The following is a 15,760-nucleotide window of genomic DNA, read 5'->3' on the forward strand; positions in this document are numbered from 1 at the left end:
TCCTTTCCTAACTGATCTGAAATAAAATTCTATGTTAATCATAGTAAATTTCAATATGTAAATCAGTCTCTTTCTGGACTTTATGTGCTGTTCCATTGATCTATCTGTCTATTGAGGGCCAATATAGAACCAGTTAAATTATTATTGCTTGAACGTATGTTTTGGCATCCAGTTAGGCAAATCCCTTCATAATTCTTATCTTTAAAGAAAATATCTCAACTAATCTTTGTAAGTGTAATGAAAAGTTTTCTGGTTTAATGGGACCTCATAAGAAAAATAAGGTAGAACCACATAAGGGGAAAAACCAGGGTGATTTCATGTTCTTTAGCTCTGCCATTACTAAAAGCGCAAGGACACTCTTGTTCACCAGCAACTGTCTTGTACACCTCTAGTGCCAGATCTCGATCTCTAATGTCCACCAAAAAAGAAACCAGGGCAGGGTGCAGTGGCTCATGCCAATAATAACACTTTTGGAGGCCAAGGCGGGAGGATCACTTGAGGTCAGGAGTTTGAGGTTGCAGTGAGCTATGATCACACCACTGCACTCTAGCCTGGGTGACAGAGCGAGACTCTGCCTTAAAAAAAAGGAACAGGACTCCTTAAGGGCACATAGTTCCATGCCTTGTGTCAGGAAAACAAAACAAAACAAAACAAAACTATGATGGCCCAAAACATACTATTATTGTAAGAAAGTTAAGGATGTTGTCATAACTGTCAGAAGCAATACTTTTAAAGAAAGAAAACCCACAAAAACAATGGAATAAGCTTGAAGGGCTTTCACTGGCCAAACTGTAATATTCTAAGTATCCAAAAAAAGAGATGAAAATTATAATAAGTTGAGTCTATACAGGGCCACAGATTCATAATGATAACTCCAAAGAGAAAAAGGAGTTATAATACAAAATAAAGATTATAGGGTATGTTTATGTGAATAATCACGTGATTATTTTGTTTGTTGAATGAGGAACATGCATTTTCATAAAGCACAGGCATGCACTTGCTTCTAGCTATGCATGCAGGAAAGAATAAATAAAGGATATCGTAAGATAAACTAGAAAAATGTAGTAAAAGAAAGGACTGACACCACCAGTGGCCACATATAATGAACAAGTAGAAAAGGAGTCTAGTTGATCACACATGACAACAAATTAAAGAAGACCCAGCAGTATGTGCCAGAGAATAGCCAAATACCCCAAAGAATTCATCTGACTGATGACTTTCAGTAGACAAAAATCTCAAAATGACCCTTCTAATGACATGAGGTATTGATAAGGCATGTGTTAAGTTTTCAATAATGCTAATGGACAAGATCAATACATCACAAAGACAGGACAATGGGGAGGTAATGCTGGCCATGAAAAATGAAAGCATACACCATCTCTCGGAAGGACACCAAGCTTCCAAAAGATCAAGTAAAATAAATGGCAAGGTATTAAAAATTCGGTGACAAAGCAAGTGGGAATTAATTATAAAAAAGGACTTAGTCGCAGCCTCCTGGTTGCATCAGCTTGGACTCTGCTGCCCAACGTCCTAAGTAAGAATCAGTCACCAACCCGGATGTTGCCTGTTCAGTTAGTCTGAGGGGGTCTTCCCTTGTCTTTCAGGCTTGGCGAAATTATAAGCCCAGGAACAACTGAATCCCTCGGAGGGTATGAAAATAAACATGGCCACAGTACTAGGAGACTATTTTTTAAAGTGTAAAAATAACAGACATGAAGTCTGATTTTTCAAGTAAGTTTACCTATGTCATTTTTTTTTTTTTTTTGGGACAGAGTCTCGCTCTGTCGCCCGGGCTAGGGTGCCATGGCATCAGCCCAGCTCACAGCAACCTCACACTCCTGGGCTCAAGCAATCCTCCTGTCTCAGCCTCTAGAGCAGCTGGGACTACAGGCATGTGCCACCATGCCCAGCTAATTTTTTCTATATATATTTTTGGTCGTCCATATAATTTCTTTCTATTTTTAGTAGAGAAGGGGTCTCGCTCTTGCTCAGGCTGGTCTTGAACTCCTGAGCTCAAAGGATCCACCCGCCTCGGCCTCCCAGACTGCTAGGATTACAGGCGTTAGCCACCACGCCGGGCCACCTAAATCATTTTTAAATGTGTTAATTGTATGCACTATGGTTCCTAGGATGTTTATGGAGAGTGAAAGGTTCCAAACAATCAGGCGTACTAAATCTGTAGTTGCAGTTTAGGTTGTTTGTGGCAATTTAATTCACAATAAATGTTTAAATGCTCAAGGAAAATTGGTGTTTCCTTTCTTCCTAAGTCAGTCAAAAAGCCACCAGGCAGTCCTGAGTGACAAAAGAGGCTGAGGCAGGTCAGAGGATTGGGTACACCCGGGGGACTGAGAAGACAAGTGCAGAAGGGTTGGCAGCCGGGGTTGTCACTGCTGCAGAAGGGAGTGACAAACATGGAAAGGTGGAAGGTGCTACTGGATTGGAACTGGAGACATTGATGTGAACTTAATGACATTCAATAAATAGATGTAAAAGTAAATATCAACGCAAATGTGTGCACATATATTTACCCTTATACACACAGATATATACACACTTTGAGGGGGCCTGGGAGCAGCAACACCCAGTAGCAATGAACATACTTTCCATCAACAACCAAGTGTTCTTTTTGCTAGACTTCACTTGGTAATTATCATCTTGCTAGAAAATCTAGGAGCAAGTGAGAAGCTACTCAAAACATACCTCCAATTGATAATCAGATTACATTTTCTCATGAGGCAAGAAAAAAAGTAGAAATTGCAATTGTGAAGCTAGCTCATAAAGATTTTATTTATCCCAAGACCTTAGAAATAAAATACTTCATTTCTTATTATACTAGTAAATGTTAAACCTGATAGCATTATTTTAATACTTTTAAGCTGTACTGTAACATTTTAAATCTCATCACTTTGTCTTCTTTCAAATCTATTACCGCTACTATAAAACACACACACACACACACACACACACAAACACATATACAGTGGTCCAATTAAATGGATTGACAGCCTCAAAACTGTCACCTTGGCAAACTGCCTAGTTATTCCAAGAGTGCAGCTACTGCTCAAACCATTTTTGGAATCCATCTTCCATGCTGGCTTTAGAGCTCATGGTATAACCTTAGAGATAGCAAATCTCCACTCTCTTGCGTAGATATAACTTTTTGAAAAGAGTCCAAAGACACTAAAAGTTGGGTGGATCAAGCTGAGTAATAATTTGTGGTTGGAAAATAAAGGTGTAAAGAGACTTGAACCTCCAAACTATTAATATTCTAACCAGTAGTATAATGCAATCAAGTGGATAGCTTCCCAAAGTAACTTCTTTGAGGATAACATGAATTTAGCTGAATAAACAAAAAAATTTCAAAATCACTTTAGACATGGTCTATGTACTAGTAGCTCACAAGCACTAAAAACTGGCCCTTCCCAAAACATGCCTCCCACTGTCCTACCGAGCTACCAAAAATTCGGAATACTGTGAGCTGAGGACTGACAGCTGCTGCTATAGCACCATATGTTCTGTGCAAAGTGGAGCTTACAGTGTCATCAGTACCTTAGCATGAATCCATCTGACATATCACACTGTCAGCCTTGACTCACACAAGGTGAAAGGACATAACTGATTTGAGGGGAAGGCTGTCAAAGAGGACAGTCACCAAAGGGAGACCCCTTCTCACCCTTGAACTGAACACAACCTTCTTCCATCCCAGATGTCCACTAAAGAGATCAGACACACACGGCTGCATGGTCCAAGCATGTGGTGATTTTTATTAAGAATAACTTTGGTTCTAAGAATTCCACCCTCAATTCTGTAATACTTTCCCATTAAAAACAATTATACAAGAGCAAATACAAAAAATATTAAATTATGAAAACAAATCCATTAAGGCTCCCTTTATATATATTATATACACTCAAACAAGTCAAGATTTTTCAGAGTAGAAGAATAAAGTCAACTGTTATAGCTTAGAAAGCAACACTACTTTACTACTATGAGACTATAAAACACAGAAAACCACAGAGTGGAAAAATGGAGCCATTTTTGTCAAAAAGCGGCTCAAAGCACAAAACTGCTCAGCTGTTGCAGAGTCCTAAGGGTTTGGACTGTACGGTATTAAGGTAGGAGGCGAGACTGCGGCTCGTGAGCCCAGCTGACCTGACAACTTCCGAGAGCTTCCCTACCTGTACACTGTAGCATAAGACACCACTTCATGCTATTTACAAGTCTTCTTTTGGCCAGATCTTGTATTACTAACTACAAATAATTCTGTGGAATTTCAGTGAGATTAGGAAAGAAATGCCTTTTTAATTAACTTTTTCCCAGTGAAGAATGAATTCTAGTTAAGTTCTAGGAGCAGAATTCCTAGAATTCCTGAAAGGAACCTGTCAGGGCCCTTGAGAATTGTACCAAGTGGCAGAATTGCTTCGAGGATACAGATCTAAAGATCTAACATCCAGTTAGATAAAAAGATATGAGCCAGTCCCAAATCTTCATTTTATAAACAGCGTCCTTAGTCCACATACACAAGAAAGAACTCGAGTCAATGTGCAATCTGAAATGTACTTTCTAGATGATCAGTTATCGCACTTTCTCGGCTCAAGAGGAAGAATGATGGAAAAAAGTTATCATTCCATTCTTCAAAAGCAAACTATTATAGAGCAACATTTTATCTTAAGCATCTCTTATTTTATTCAAATAATACTTGCTGATGAGATAAATAATCCATTTCAGGTGTAATCAACTACCATGTTTCTCTAACTAGCAGTGTGTCATCATTGCATTTGCTTTTGTTCACATTGGGATTGAATATGGGCCTAATTGTCAACTACTAAAACTAAAGCATTTCCATGGAAAGCTGATTTCTACTCTGCTAATTAAGGATTCAAAAGCTCTGCATTCAGTTTTCTATGAGTCTTCAAAGAAAGTGTAAGAGTTTCCAATGTAGAAATTACTGGCTGAACTGTCTCTATGGAGAACATATTAAATCCACAAAAATCTTTCCATATCACCCCAAGAAGAAGGTACCTGTGCCCATACCAGCAGTATAAAATTAATTTTGCAAGAGAATGTTGCTATTATTTGTAACTGGGCTTCTCTTTGAACAGCATGCTGGCTAGAACGAGGAAACTGAGCGGGGCTCTCTTTTCCTCTCTGCTTTTCCTGAGAGATGCAACACAGTAGTCATCGACATCATTAGCAACAGCATCATCACTGAGATAGTGGTGAAATAGTCTTTCTTCAATAGGAAAAAACAAAAAGAGTAAAGTAATAAATGATCATTAATCAGAAATTTTCAAAGCACAGATTCTAATGATATTCATTATCATCACATATTCAAATGCCGCAAGTCTTCCAACGAAGCTTCCTTGAGACCCATCTACACTTGTTTCACATCAAAATACCTAAAGAAGGCCTCACTGCCCAGCTCCTCATGGGAACGTTCTCCACACTCCTCTCAGAGAAAAAATGCAAAGATTTTGGACCCTCTAATTTTGAAACTGAAGCTGTGTTATATGGACTAGTTCCACTCTCCAAAGGATCAGGGGATGATTTCATCTAAAAAAACTAGCTCAGCAAGAAATTTCAAAAGAAAACTGAACAAAAGCCCTACTAGTTATGAAAGCAATGAATGAGTTTACATGATGTGCCCTCTTGGAACTGGAATGTGGATACGGAGCATACTATTATTACAGAGAACCAAAAGGAATTAAAATGAGATCAAGATGGATGTTTGCATGTTTTAAACCTTCTTACCCCATTTCTAAATCTTAGTGCCAACAAAGGTCACAGCTGTGCTCAACACTAACATTTTCTGATGCTAATCCTAACATGGATGAAAGTATAAATTAAACAAGAAATTTAGGGTCCTCAAAATAAAATTTACAAATATTGGATGTAACAGATTAAATGCATTTCTATGTCATCTAAATTATCTAACAGATAACAAAAGACAAAAGAAACATTTCTTTTTTAGCTTTCAAGAGAAAAAAGGCTCTGTGCCCCCACTAAACTTGGAATGGAAGAAAAACCAAGTAGTGCAACTCTCAAGAATTTATTCCAGTGTCCTCTTCCTTTTTTCTTTTTGCTTGTTTTATCTTTTTGTTTATTTGTCTTGTTTTTTACAGTCTCTGAACACAGGTCTATTATTCCAACTTAGGTGCTGGGCAATGCCCCTCATTTGGCGAATAGGAGCTGCAACTGTCAAAGGCAATTTATCCACCCAGATTGTAGGAGAATCAAACCAAACCCTTTTTAAAGTCAAACTTCTCTGCTGGCTGGAACTCTCTGCAGGGGCTTCTGCCCTGAGACGAAGTGCTGAGGAGGCACCTACAGACACAGCTGTGTGCGGTGAAGAGCGGGGACAGGACGCACACGGTCTCGGGACAGCCTCTGCCTAGGACTCCTGGGCTTGAGCGACTTCTTGGCCTGTTCTCCTGAGATTGCCTTTCACCTTCACAAACTCTGGGGCGTTCTCTTGCTCTTCTTGCAATTTCTGCTTCTCAAGTTCAAGCTAAACCAAATTCAGAAACAGGAAAATGATTTACAAACCAAGAGGCTTTTCAAAATGCCCCTCTCTCTTTTCCAAGTCCCTAAGAACTTCATTTCCCAATGGAAGAAAGTCTCTCCTGATCCCCCACTTAAAGAAGAAACGTGTATGTATATGGGTCCAAGGGTAATTCTGCACAGCAGCAATTGGTTGGTGTTAATGCAAGCAACACCAAGAGATGACGGGAATTGTAGAGACAAGACTAAGAAAAAAAAAAAATCCCGAGATCAACATACAGTTGCTCTGGAGTCTCAGTGAGGGTCAATTTCATTAAATTACTCCAATACTCCGTGTGAATTCAGTGCTATTTCCCTGTTTTGTTTTTGCCTCCTGGATCTCTTTTAGGCCCTCAACAGGATCCTGTGCCCTGCCCTGAATGTATTTGACCTCACTGGCTGACATCTGTCTCCTATTTTTCTTTCATGGTAGAAACATGTACATCTGACACGTCTACTAAATTCTGTCTGTTCTAACATTTTTTTATTCCCCAGGACAAAAAAGACAGCTTTTACCCGATCACCCGTACCTGCTCCAACTTCTGCTGCCGTTTCAACAGTTCTATTTCTAAGTCAGATTTCTTCTTTTGTGCTTCTTCCTCCTTCTGCTTTATTACCTGGTCTCGTTTTCTCTTTTCCATCACCTTCTGCAGTTCTGGTTTATTCTGAGGTGCAAGACCCCTGCAAAAAAGCATTAACACAAATAAAAAACATTAATCTAATAGATACATCTTTGATGACTAGGAATTTCATTTAAGGGGTGAGCCACAGAAAAGAGGTCGAAGGAATTAGCACGATGGTGATACTACTACTAACAGGCCATGCTGGTGATCTCAGAAATTCACCAGCATGAAAGTCGGAGCAAAAGCATCTTCCAGAGTATGCAAAATCCATTCATTCAATAAAAGTGTGTTGAGCACCTACTGTGCGTAAGACAAAAGCTATGCAAAGGAGGGTGGGGATAGGTGGGGATGCCCATATGATGGGGACCCATGATGGGGACGGAGACACCCAGAAGATGAGGTGGCTCCACCTGGACTCTTAGGGGAGGCTTCCCAAGATCTAGCCCCACTTTCATGCACTAAATGCAACCGAGAGACAGGCTGGCACCGGAATTTAGACAGCAAAATGGCCCTGGCAACCTTCCCACCCTTCATTTGTCAGATCTGAAAGGGCATTTTCGTACATCTAAAGTCACATCCAAGAGTATATTGTTACTGAGGGACACGGCCACGCAGAATCTGAGCGAACTCCCAGTCCAGTGCTCCTGCACCTAAACCATTTCAGATGTTTAGTTTATTATTTGCAATGCACCCAAGTCAGGTTTCAGGAAGTTCTTCATTCCTGAGAGATAAATTAGGCTACCCTTTCTCCAGATGGGGAGCAACAAAATCAAAACAGAACATTCGGTAGCCACTGTCCATCTGAAATGTTTGAGGCAAGTTAAGGGAAAGATGCGCCTTAGCATTTCTCAGGTGGGACTTATGTCTATGTTTAACTGTGAGTGAGGTGTCACCTTTTCTATTTCCTCAGCCATTTCCTTAGGATTTCTCCTGTCTGGGCGTTCCAGGATTCTGGATACATCAGCCCACCCCTTCCTCGTCATCTTCCCTAGCTCCTTACCTGAGCCAGTCTCCACTAGCTCTTAAGTAATCCCAACTTGATGTTGAAATTTACTAAGAGCATTTGAAATAAAAATAAGACAAAGCACCAAACAGGAAAAGCACGGGGTATGGGTAATAGCGTACACACACTCATGCCATGCACATGTGCACCTGGCTGAACAGTAATTCATGCTTTTCTGGGCTGCAGGTAGCGAGCACAGCCGACGTGACCTTGGACTCTAGCATGGACCTATGTATGCACCTTCCCACACACTTCCTGGTCTTGATGCTGGCGACTTATCTGCAGATCAGGGATGCCTGCCGTGGGGTTGTCGTCTTAACTACTCCAATCAACTAACTAGACTAATTGACTAAGAGTCACCCGAATAATTGTTAAATCAAATAGCAATTTCAGAAAAGTGTGCACTGGTCAGAAAACGTCAACAGCATACCCACACCTCAATCTCTTTCAAGTTCACAGGATCACATTTGTGAACTGATCTTCAATTTCACACTTCTTTGTTGGTTTTAAATTCTTAAAAACTCTGGTAACTCTTCTATCTAGATATTTTTTAAATCACAAGAAAAGTGTTTTCAAAGTTGTTGTTTACAAAGACCAGGATAGTCCATCTCTGATGATAAAAGACACAGTCAAAACAATATATATGTCTCCACTTTCCCAATTTTCATTACCAGAACTTTTGGTTAAAAAAAAGAAAGAAAATGAAATTTGGCCAAATTTCCAATGAAACAAAAGAGGCGGGTTACTTCTGTGATTTAATTATAGTTTCTTTTGCAGTTTGATAGACTATCTGAGGGGGACAAAGTATAGACAGAATATTCTGGAAATTAAATCTTTAACCAGCACAATAGAAGTTGCTTATGAGTACTTTAATAGTTCAGAATAAAGGTGTCATTAACCACAGGAAAATTTAAAATTATTTTTAAATAACCACAATAAAGACCCACTCGGTTTTGACTATTAAAAAGTCTTGTCTCAGTATGACACTACAGATAGAATTAAGGGATTTAAATCTTAGGATTAAGACTAGCTACCTGAGGAATTTAAATTTCAAACACTTTTCCTTCCCTATATTTCACTGGCCAAATTAACTTCAACTATTACTAAATTCTTCTGGATTCTGTAAAAGCTGCTGAACAAACTTGACATATGACAAATTAGGCTGACAGCCTATTGCAACATACGAATGGGCTGAACTATTATACAGTATTCATTTTCTGCTCAAAAATTTTACACAATGGTGACAGTATGATAAAATATTTAGTAACAGAAAATTCAGGAAAATGGTGCTTACATGATAAATATTCTACACTTATAGCAGTCCAGAAGTCATATAAATTTAGTTAATATTTTATCACAGTGGGTCACTTAACTTTCTGTGCTGAATGGAAAAAGTCAAGCACTGCCTGTACAATTCTCTAAGTCTAATACGGATCAGATCGCGGACATAGTGTTCACAGACAGAAATGAGCTTCTCCAAACTTCGTAATTAATTATATACAGTACCATCCCTTACATGAGAACAGCTGGCTTTCTTTAATCAATTCTGACATATACAACTAACAAGTACTTTCAATCCATTATGACTGACGGCTGATCAAGTCTTTGTATCTCCCCAGACCAACAATAATTCCCAAGTCTGCTTCCTGCTCATGGAGCTACCTGACACTATTGCAGTGGACAAAGCCAATTTAAAAAACTATGAAATTATTAAGTGTTCTTCACACACAGACAAAAAGGTCAGGTAATATATCCATATATGTAAAATAAAAAGTGAGAACACACCCAATCCCCCACCCATGAAACAAATCATGGGAGCACCGTTTACGCTGTAACATTACACTATGTGAACGGTGGCTCCCCAAGTGACACAAGCTAGAGGCCCTGCCCCCATCAACCCTACCCACTCCTGCACCCAGAGAGATCAGTTACTGAAGGTTTGGTCTATGTTCCTCCATACTTTCTATACCTACATAAACATTGCAACATCTGTGTAACATGTCAGAGTACAGAAGTGCCATAGGTTTTGTCACACCCCTATTGACATTGCCACATCCCAACTGACAGCCGTGTAGTTGGTTTCCAATCATTCACCACTAAAAACAATGAGGCAATGAACCTCCGTGTGCATTTCTAGCTGCATTCCTACACAAGTATTCCTGTCAGCTAGAGTTATACAAATGCAACTGCTGGCTAAGCACTTGCATACTTCATACTTTGATGAGCGCTGCCAAACAACCCTCCAAAAAGGTCACAATGATTTATCTTCCCAGTGCATGAAACATACAGACAACTTTGAAAGGTACATTTCACACTTCACATGAACCACTGAGCAGGTTGAGGGGCAGGTGGGGAAGTCCACATCCATGCCACCTCCACCTGAACGCCACACCCCCAAGGAAATGAAGTCACCTCCTCACCTGGGAGAGCTCTCAGCCAGAGAACAGATCTGGGGCTCACACCACCACAGAACACACTTGTCTGCCCCCCTGGTCAAACATCTCCTGGCCTATTTTTTTTTTCGTGGGGTAGAGGGAAAGGTTGCCCTGGGATTTCAGCCCTGATCTTTAATCTTGGGATCTTCTGGCTTGGCTAGCCTCACCTGCATTTTTGCCTTAGCCATTTTTACCTGTGTGGACTCCAACACAAGTACTTCTAACCTGTGTTACCAGAACTTCCCCTATCTTTTCCCATGTTGTACAGCAGCGAGTATTTATTGAGGAACTACGTGTCCAGCAAAGCGTGCCAAAAGATGATCAACTAAAAACACAGGGAACTAGAAACCACTGACTTGGAAACGTACAAGCCACAATTACCAATTTTAGGGATATGTTTAAGTAACTGACCTATTTGCCCTCCAAAAGTACTCTTTGTAGAGGACACAATCTCTCTAAATTATATTAGAAATATTGTTTTTTTAAGACCTCTTCAACATTGATCTTTCAACTACAAAAATAATGCCTTTATGATGCCCTTTGAAATCGGTCGTTGCTGAAAACACCTGTGGACGCTGAGAACCTGATAGAGTCTTAACAGTCAGACTTAGCGGCCTAAAGACTTTTAACCTGGAACCTGGAACTTAGCTGGGTCCAAAAGATGGTAAACAGAGGAATGGCAATATGTACTTGAAACAGTATAAGTTTCAGAGTTAGAAGACCAATGGGTGTTCATTCTCCTAAGCAGTGACTTTGCTTTTAACTTAAGACCCCTAAAATGTAACTTGAAAAACTAAGTGAACCAGCTGCTGCAGCGCTGTGAGCCGTTGGCAGCTATGCAGAGCAAAGGCCCAAGTCTCTGCATAAAGCTTGCTCTGTGCTCATCTCATTCAGTAACTTTCAGCTCAATGGTAGACCCTTCACCAGGGCTTAGCAAAGAGTGGGTGGATGAATGATCTGTAGTCTTACAAAATCTGAAAATAGACCTAGTTGAAGCTTACTAGTCTTTAAATAAAATAACCTTGCATCCTCAGTTTCCCCCATCTACTGGACCTGCCCAGCATTACTTAAAAAGCGGAGTACACCAGCCCAACATCTAAAATTATTTACGGCACAGATGGAGCTAACAAATGGTTTGCAAAGAAGACAGTAAGTGTTTTGCTCTTCTCCAAAAAAATAAATAATAAAAATGATAATAATAACTTAAAATGCTACTTAAAAACAAAAACCTAAGAAAGAGTATCCTTACCTGTTAAGTCTAATTATGACTCTAGAGACTTCTCCCTGCCACTTACAATGCTAGAGTAGGCAGCATTTACGTCTGATTCCTCTACTTTCCCCAATGAAAGGGGAAAATTCAGAGATTTTAAATTTAAGAAGTAATATATTTCTATTCAGCTTAGGATACTTTCTTCTATCCTTAATCCATCCCCTTTCCATCAGAATTTTAAAACATGCATGCACTTCAGAAGGGGACCCAGGACTGCAGGAGTCTGGAAGGACTGCAGGCCGCTGTAGCAGCAGCTGCCTATAGGGACTTTGTGGCACAGAGGGACAACCTGGCTCTAGGATGTGACAGGAAATAAGCAAGCCTTAGGTAAAGGCAAGAAAAGAAGGGCTCTTTGAAGCTTTTGTAAACACCATTAAAATCGAAACTCACTATCTTAGAAGTCCTCTAAGAAAAACTATGTTCAAGAAACCATCTTACCTTTTTTGATTCATAAGAAGTTCTCTGTGAAGATCCTGATGGTTCCGGGAGTTTTTGACAGGATTGATCAGTTTCTGAGGCCTAATTAGTTCAGGATTGTCATCCTCTATATAGTCCGGCTCAGCCATGACGTTTCTTGGAATGAGATAGGAGTCCTTAGGGTCAGTCTCCTCAAGTGGGCCGTCTGAAACAGAAGATGGGAAATACTCATTTGGGGTCTTTCCTGCTAAGACGTGGCTCACAAATGCAGAGGCGCACAGAGCTGTGCTTGGTAAAGCTAAGCTAAGACATGTCATCCACCCGGGCCCACTTTGGGACATCACTGATAAACCACGTACAACGCTGCGAATGTAACTGGGAGCACCGGGGCAGAGAAGACCAGTAGCCTGGTGCTGTGCTGCCCGTGGCTAAGGCCCAGGAGCCTGTGACCCGACCCCAGCCCCGATCCCTCACATGCCCCGAGTTCCAGGCAAGGCACACAGAACGCTTCCTGCTGCCATGTCTCAACACCAACCTCACAGCGAGCACTCGGGCACATTCAGAAAATGGAAAACTCAAAAAAAAAAATTAACAGTGGCCCATGATGGCTGCAGTTGGGCACATGTGTAATAAAACCGAGGCCTATCAGCTAAAGCTGACCTTTTGCCTGTTCACTGGAGTTTGTTAAATATTTCACTGACAGGTACTGGTTATAAACCTTTATCAGATATGGAACAAAGACAGGACAGAGTCAGTCTGCACCGGACCCTGAGCTTTTTCCCCACACTCAGTCGCATAGTTACCTTATCTTGCGTACATGTCCCCGAGTGCCAGCCAGAATCGCAAGAATGCAGCTGTTGCCTCCCTACCCACTTTCCCACCTATGTGCCTGTTAGAAAACGTGCAGATGCTGTGCCTCACCTGCTTTGGGACAAACTTGGCCGAGAATGAGTCTAACTGTGATTTCTCTAAGTTCTAATGCCTGCTATTTCAGGTTCTGGTCGGCAGGCAGCAGATCCAGGTACATTACTGCCTCCTTCAGACTCAGCAAATGAATCCACACTACAAACACATCACCGCTGACCCTGCATCAATGGCAGAGGCTTCTGGAGCTCGGTGCCGTCCTTGTCCTGTCCTGTGATGCTACTGGTCATTGTCCCTCTCCCTGAGCACCCAGTGGGATTCATCCTGCTCATATCCTTTCAGGTCTTTCCTCAAATGTTAAATGTTACCTTCTTGGGGAGGCCTGACCTCCTCCTGGCTAAAAAAAAAAAAAATCCAACCCCGCCCCCAGCACTTCCCTGCTTTATGTTCTAGCCACCAAACTATGATGCCTAACATTTTTAAAGCAATACCTCTTGAAAACCAATGTGAAAATAAAGAGAATTAAAAGCCAAAAAGTCAACTAAAATAGAAAAATTATACCTGCACCATTTGTTTAAATATCTTGAGTATCACTCATGATTTAGACTCAAAATTGCCATACGATAAGGCATATGTAACAAACTACACCAAATATCCCTTAGCCGCCATCTGCATGGATATTTTGAAATAACACCTGTAACCTTAACCGAATTAACACCTGTAACCTTAACCGAATTGAGAATGACAAACCTTGCACAGTCAGTGAACCCATCACAGCCAGCCTGACTTCCACACGCTGCCCTGTGGAAAAACGTGCTCCTTGGCTGAAATCTTAACTGCACTATATACACACCTCTACCTAGTCACAATGTCTAGAAAGCCAACAGCTGTTTCCTTCTAGTTGTTAATCAATAGACAAGCAGGCCACATACTTCCATAAAAGGATCTGTTTCTCTGCCCTAATCACGGGTAATCTCTGTGACACATTCCAACAGAGGACTGCCTCTAAGGTGTCTGTTACAGTAGGGGTGGGGACTTCGCAGGTGCCTGTGAGAAGGGCGTGCAGGCCGGCAGTCTAGAGAGCTCGGCAGGAATGTGCCTGGGAGGATGGGGAATGGCTACGAGGCCAGGGTGGCCAGCGGGAGAGGGGTGGTGAGAGTGTGGGAACGTGAAGGCCAGAGTGAGGACTCTTGTCTTTGCCCCAAGGGACATGGGAGCCACGTCAGGGTGTTGAGCAGACAAATGACAAGATCTGACTATGTGTTAGAAGACCACGTCAACACCTAGTACAGACTGAAGCAGGCAGATGGAGAATCAGGTGGCAGAGGGTAATCCAGGTCAGACGGTTCAGACCAGGAGGCTGCAGCGCACAGCGTGGACAGCCCGATTCGCGACACAGTCTGCAGGGAAAGCCTCATGGGATTTCCTGAAGGACTCTGGAAACGAGGGTGAAAGGCACAGAGGAATCAAGGATGACTCAGGGGGTTGTGGCCTGAGTGACTCAGATGGTCTGGGTTGCCTTGATGGGAGGCTGGGCACAGCTTTGGTTTCTTCAAAAGCATGAGTTCAACTGAACGGCCCAAAGACTTTCTCTCTGATTATATTCAATGACTCTAAGACCCGTTCATGCTACAAACATACGAACCTTCTGGAAAGTATACAAAGGCCTATCACACTGTGAAGGTGCTACACAGAGTTCTGAACGGCTCCAGCAGAGTGCAGGGGTGAGGCAAGACACAGACTGGCCCGGTGATGAGGGACTTTCATGCTGTTCTGCATGGAGCGGACTCCCTGAAAGGTTTTAAGCAGCTGAATAATAACAGAGAGTTGCATTTTAGACAGATCCTCACAGTACACAATGAAAAATGTCACCTGATGAGATTTCTGCCTTTAATTTCTGCTAATCAACAAATGGAAATCATTATCAAACCCCACTCTCCCAGAGGATAAGGAAATCCCATCCTTATAGATGGATCTGGAGTCCGGCTTTTCATTTTTTTCCCTTTCAAAGGTTCACTCTGGGCCCAGCTCCAAGCCTGTGCCAGGCATTTCGTGTTGACTCCTTCCCAGCGGTGAATGACTATTCCCGCTGAAAGCTTTCACAATTGCGCAAATAAAACAGACATGTATCGTAGCTGAGTTTCCCTATGACACTATTTTGGCTTCACATTTGTATACTTCTACAGCAAACAGATATAATTCAAAACTAATCCCGTGAGATTTAAAAATCAGAATTTAGAGATTATGCTAATTTTCATGTGTACCTAAATACTTGAAATCTAATTCTACCCAGAAGCACTAATACTTGAATCCTTTTTAAAATAATCACCCAGAACATGGCAATATATACAGTTTACAGGTGTATCACAACCAATCAAAAGTGAACAATTCAACTTTCAAACTGCTCCAACAAATTTCAAGGTATTCTTCAGAGAATCTATTTCCCAGGAGGTCTCTAAAGGACTCCGGGCTCCCCTCCAGCAACGCCCTGAGAAATCCGAGACACCTGAGATGGCAGGCTGGTGAATTCCAGGCCCGGGTCAGCCTGCAAAAGGAAAGGCACTTCTTGGACCCAAAGCATCTCCCACAGCACCCACAGTTCCCACAC

At 41.5% G+C, this 15,760-nt stretch overlaps 1 protein-coding gene across 3 annotated transcripts in view; it reads right to left on the reverse strand.

The window, feature by feature from the left end:
• Positions 1–3,739: 3,739 nt before the first annotated feature.
• FAM107B (family with sequence similarity 107 member B) overlaps positions 3,740–15,760 on the reverse strand; it is a 63,238-nt gene continuing 51,217 nt past the window's right edge. For 2 of the 3 annotated variants that reach the window (XM_045533762.1, XM_045533770.1), the window contains 3 exons: positions 12,310–12,493; positions 7,071–7,221; positions 3,740–6,508 (listed from right to left, as the gene is read on the reverse strand). In XM_045533762.1, coding sequence (XP_045389718.1) covers positions 6,392–6,508; positions 7,071–7,221; positions 12,310–12,437 — 396 coding nt within the window. In that variant the 5' untranslated portion in view covers positions 12,438–12,493 and the 3' untranslated portion in view covers positions 3,740–6,391. Of the gene's footprint in view, positions 6,509–7,070; positions 7,222–12,309; positions 12,494–13,902; positions 14,029–15,760 lie in introns of those variants that run through there. The other variant, XM_045533755.1, reaches the window with a different exon arrangement.

This window comes from Lemur catta, chromosome 1, assembly GCF_020740605.2.
Source record: "Lemur catta isolate mLemCat1 chromosome 1, mLemCat1.pri, whole genome shotgun sequence".
Classification (NCBI taxonomy): Eukaryota; Metazoa; Chordata; class Mammalia; order Primates; family Lemuridae; genus Lemur; species Lemur catta.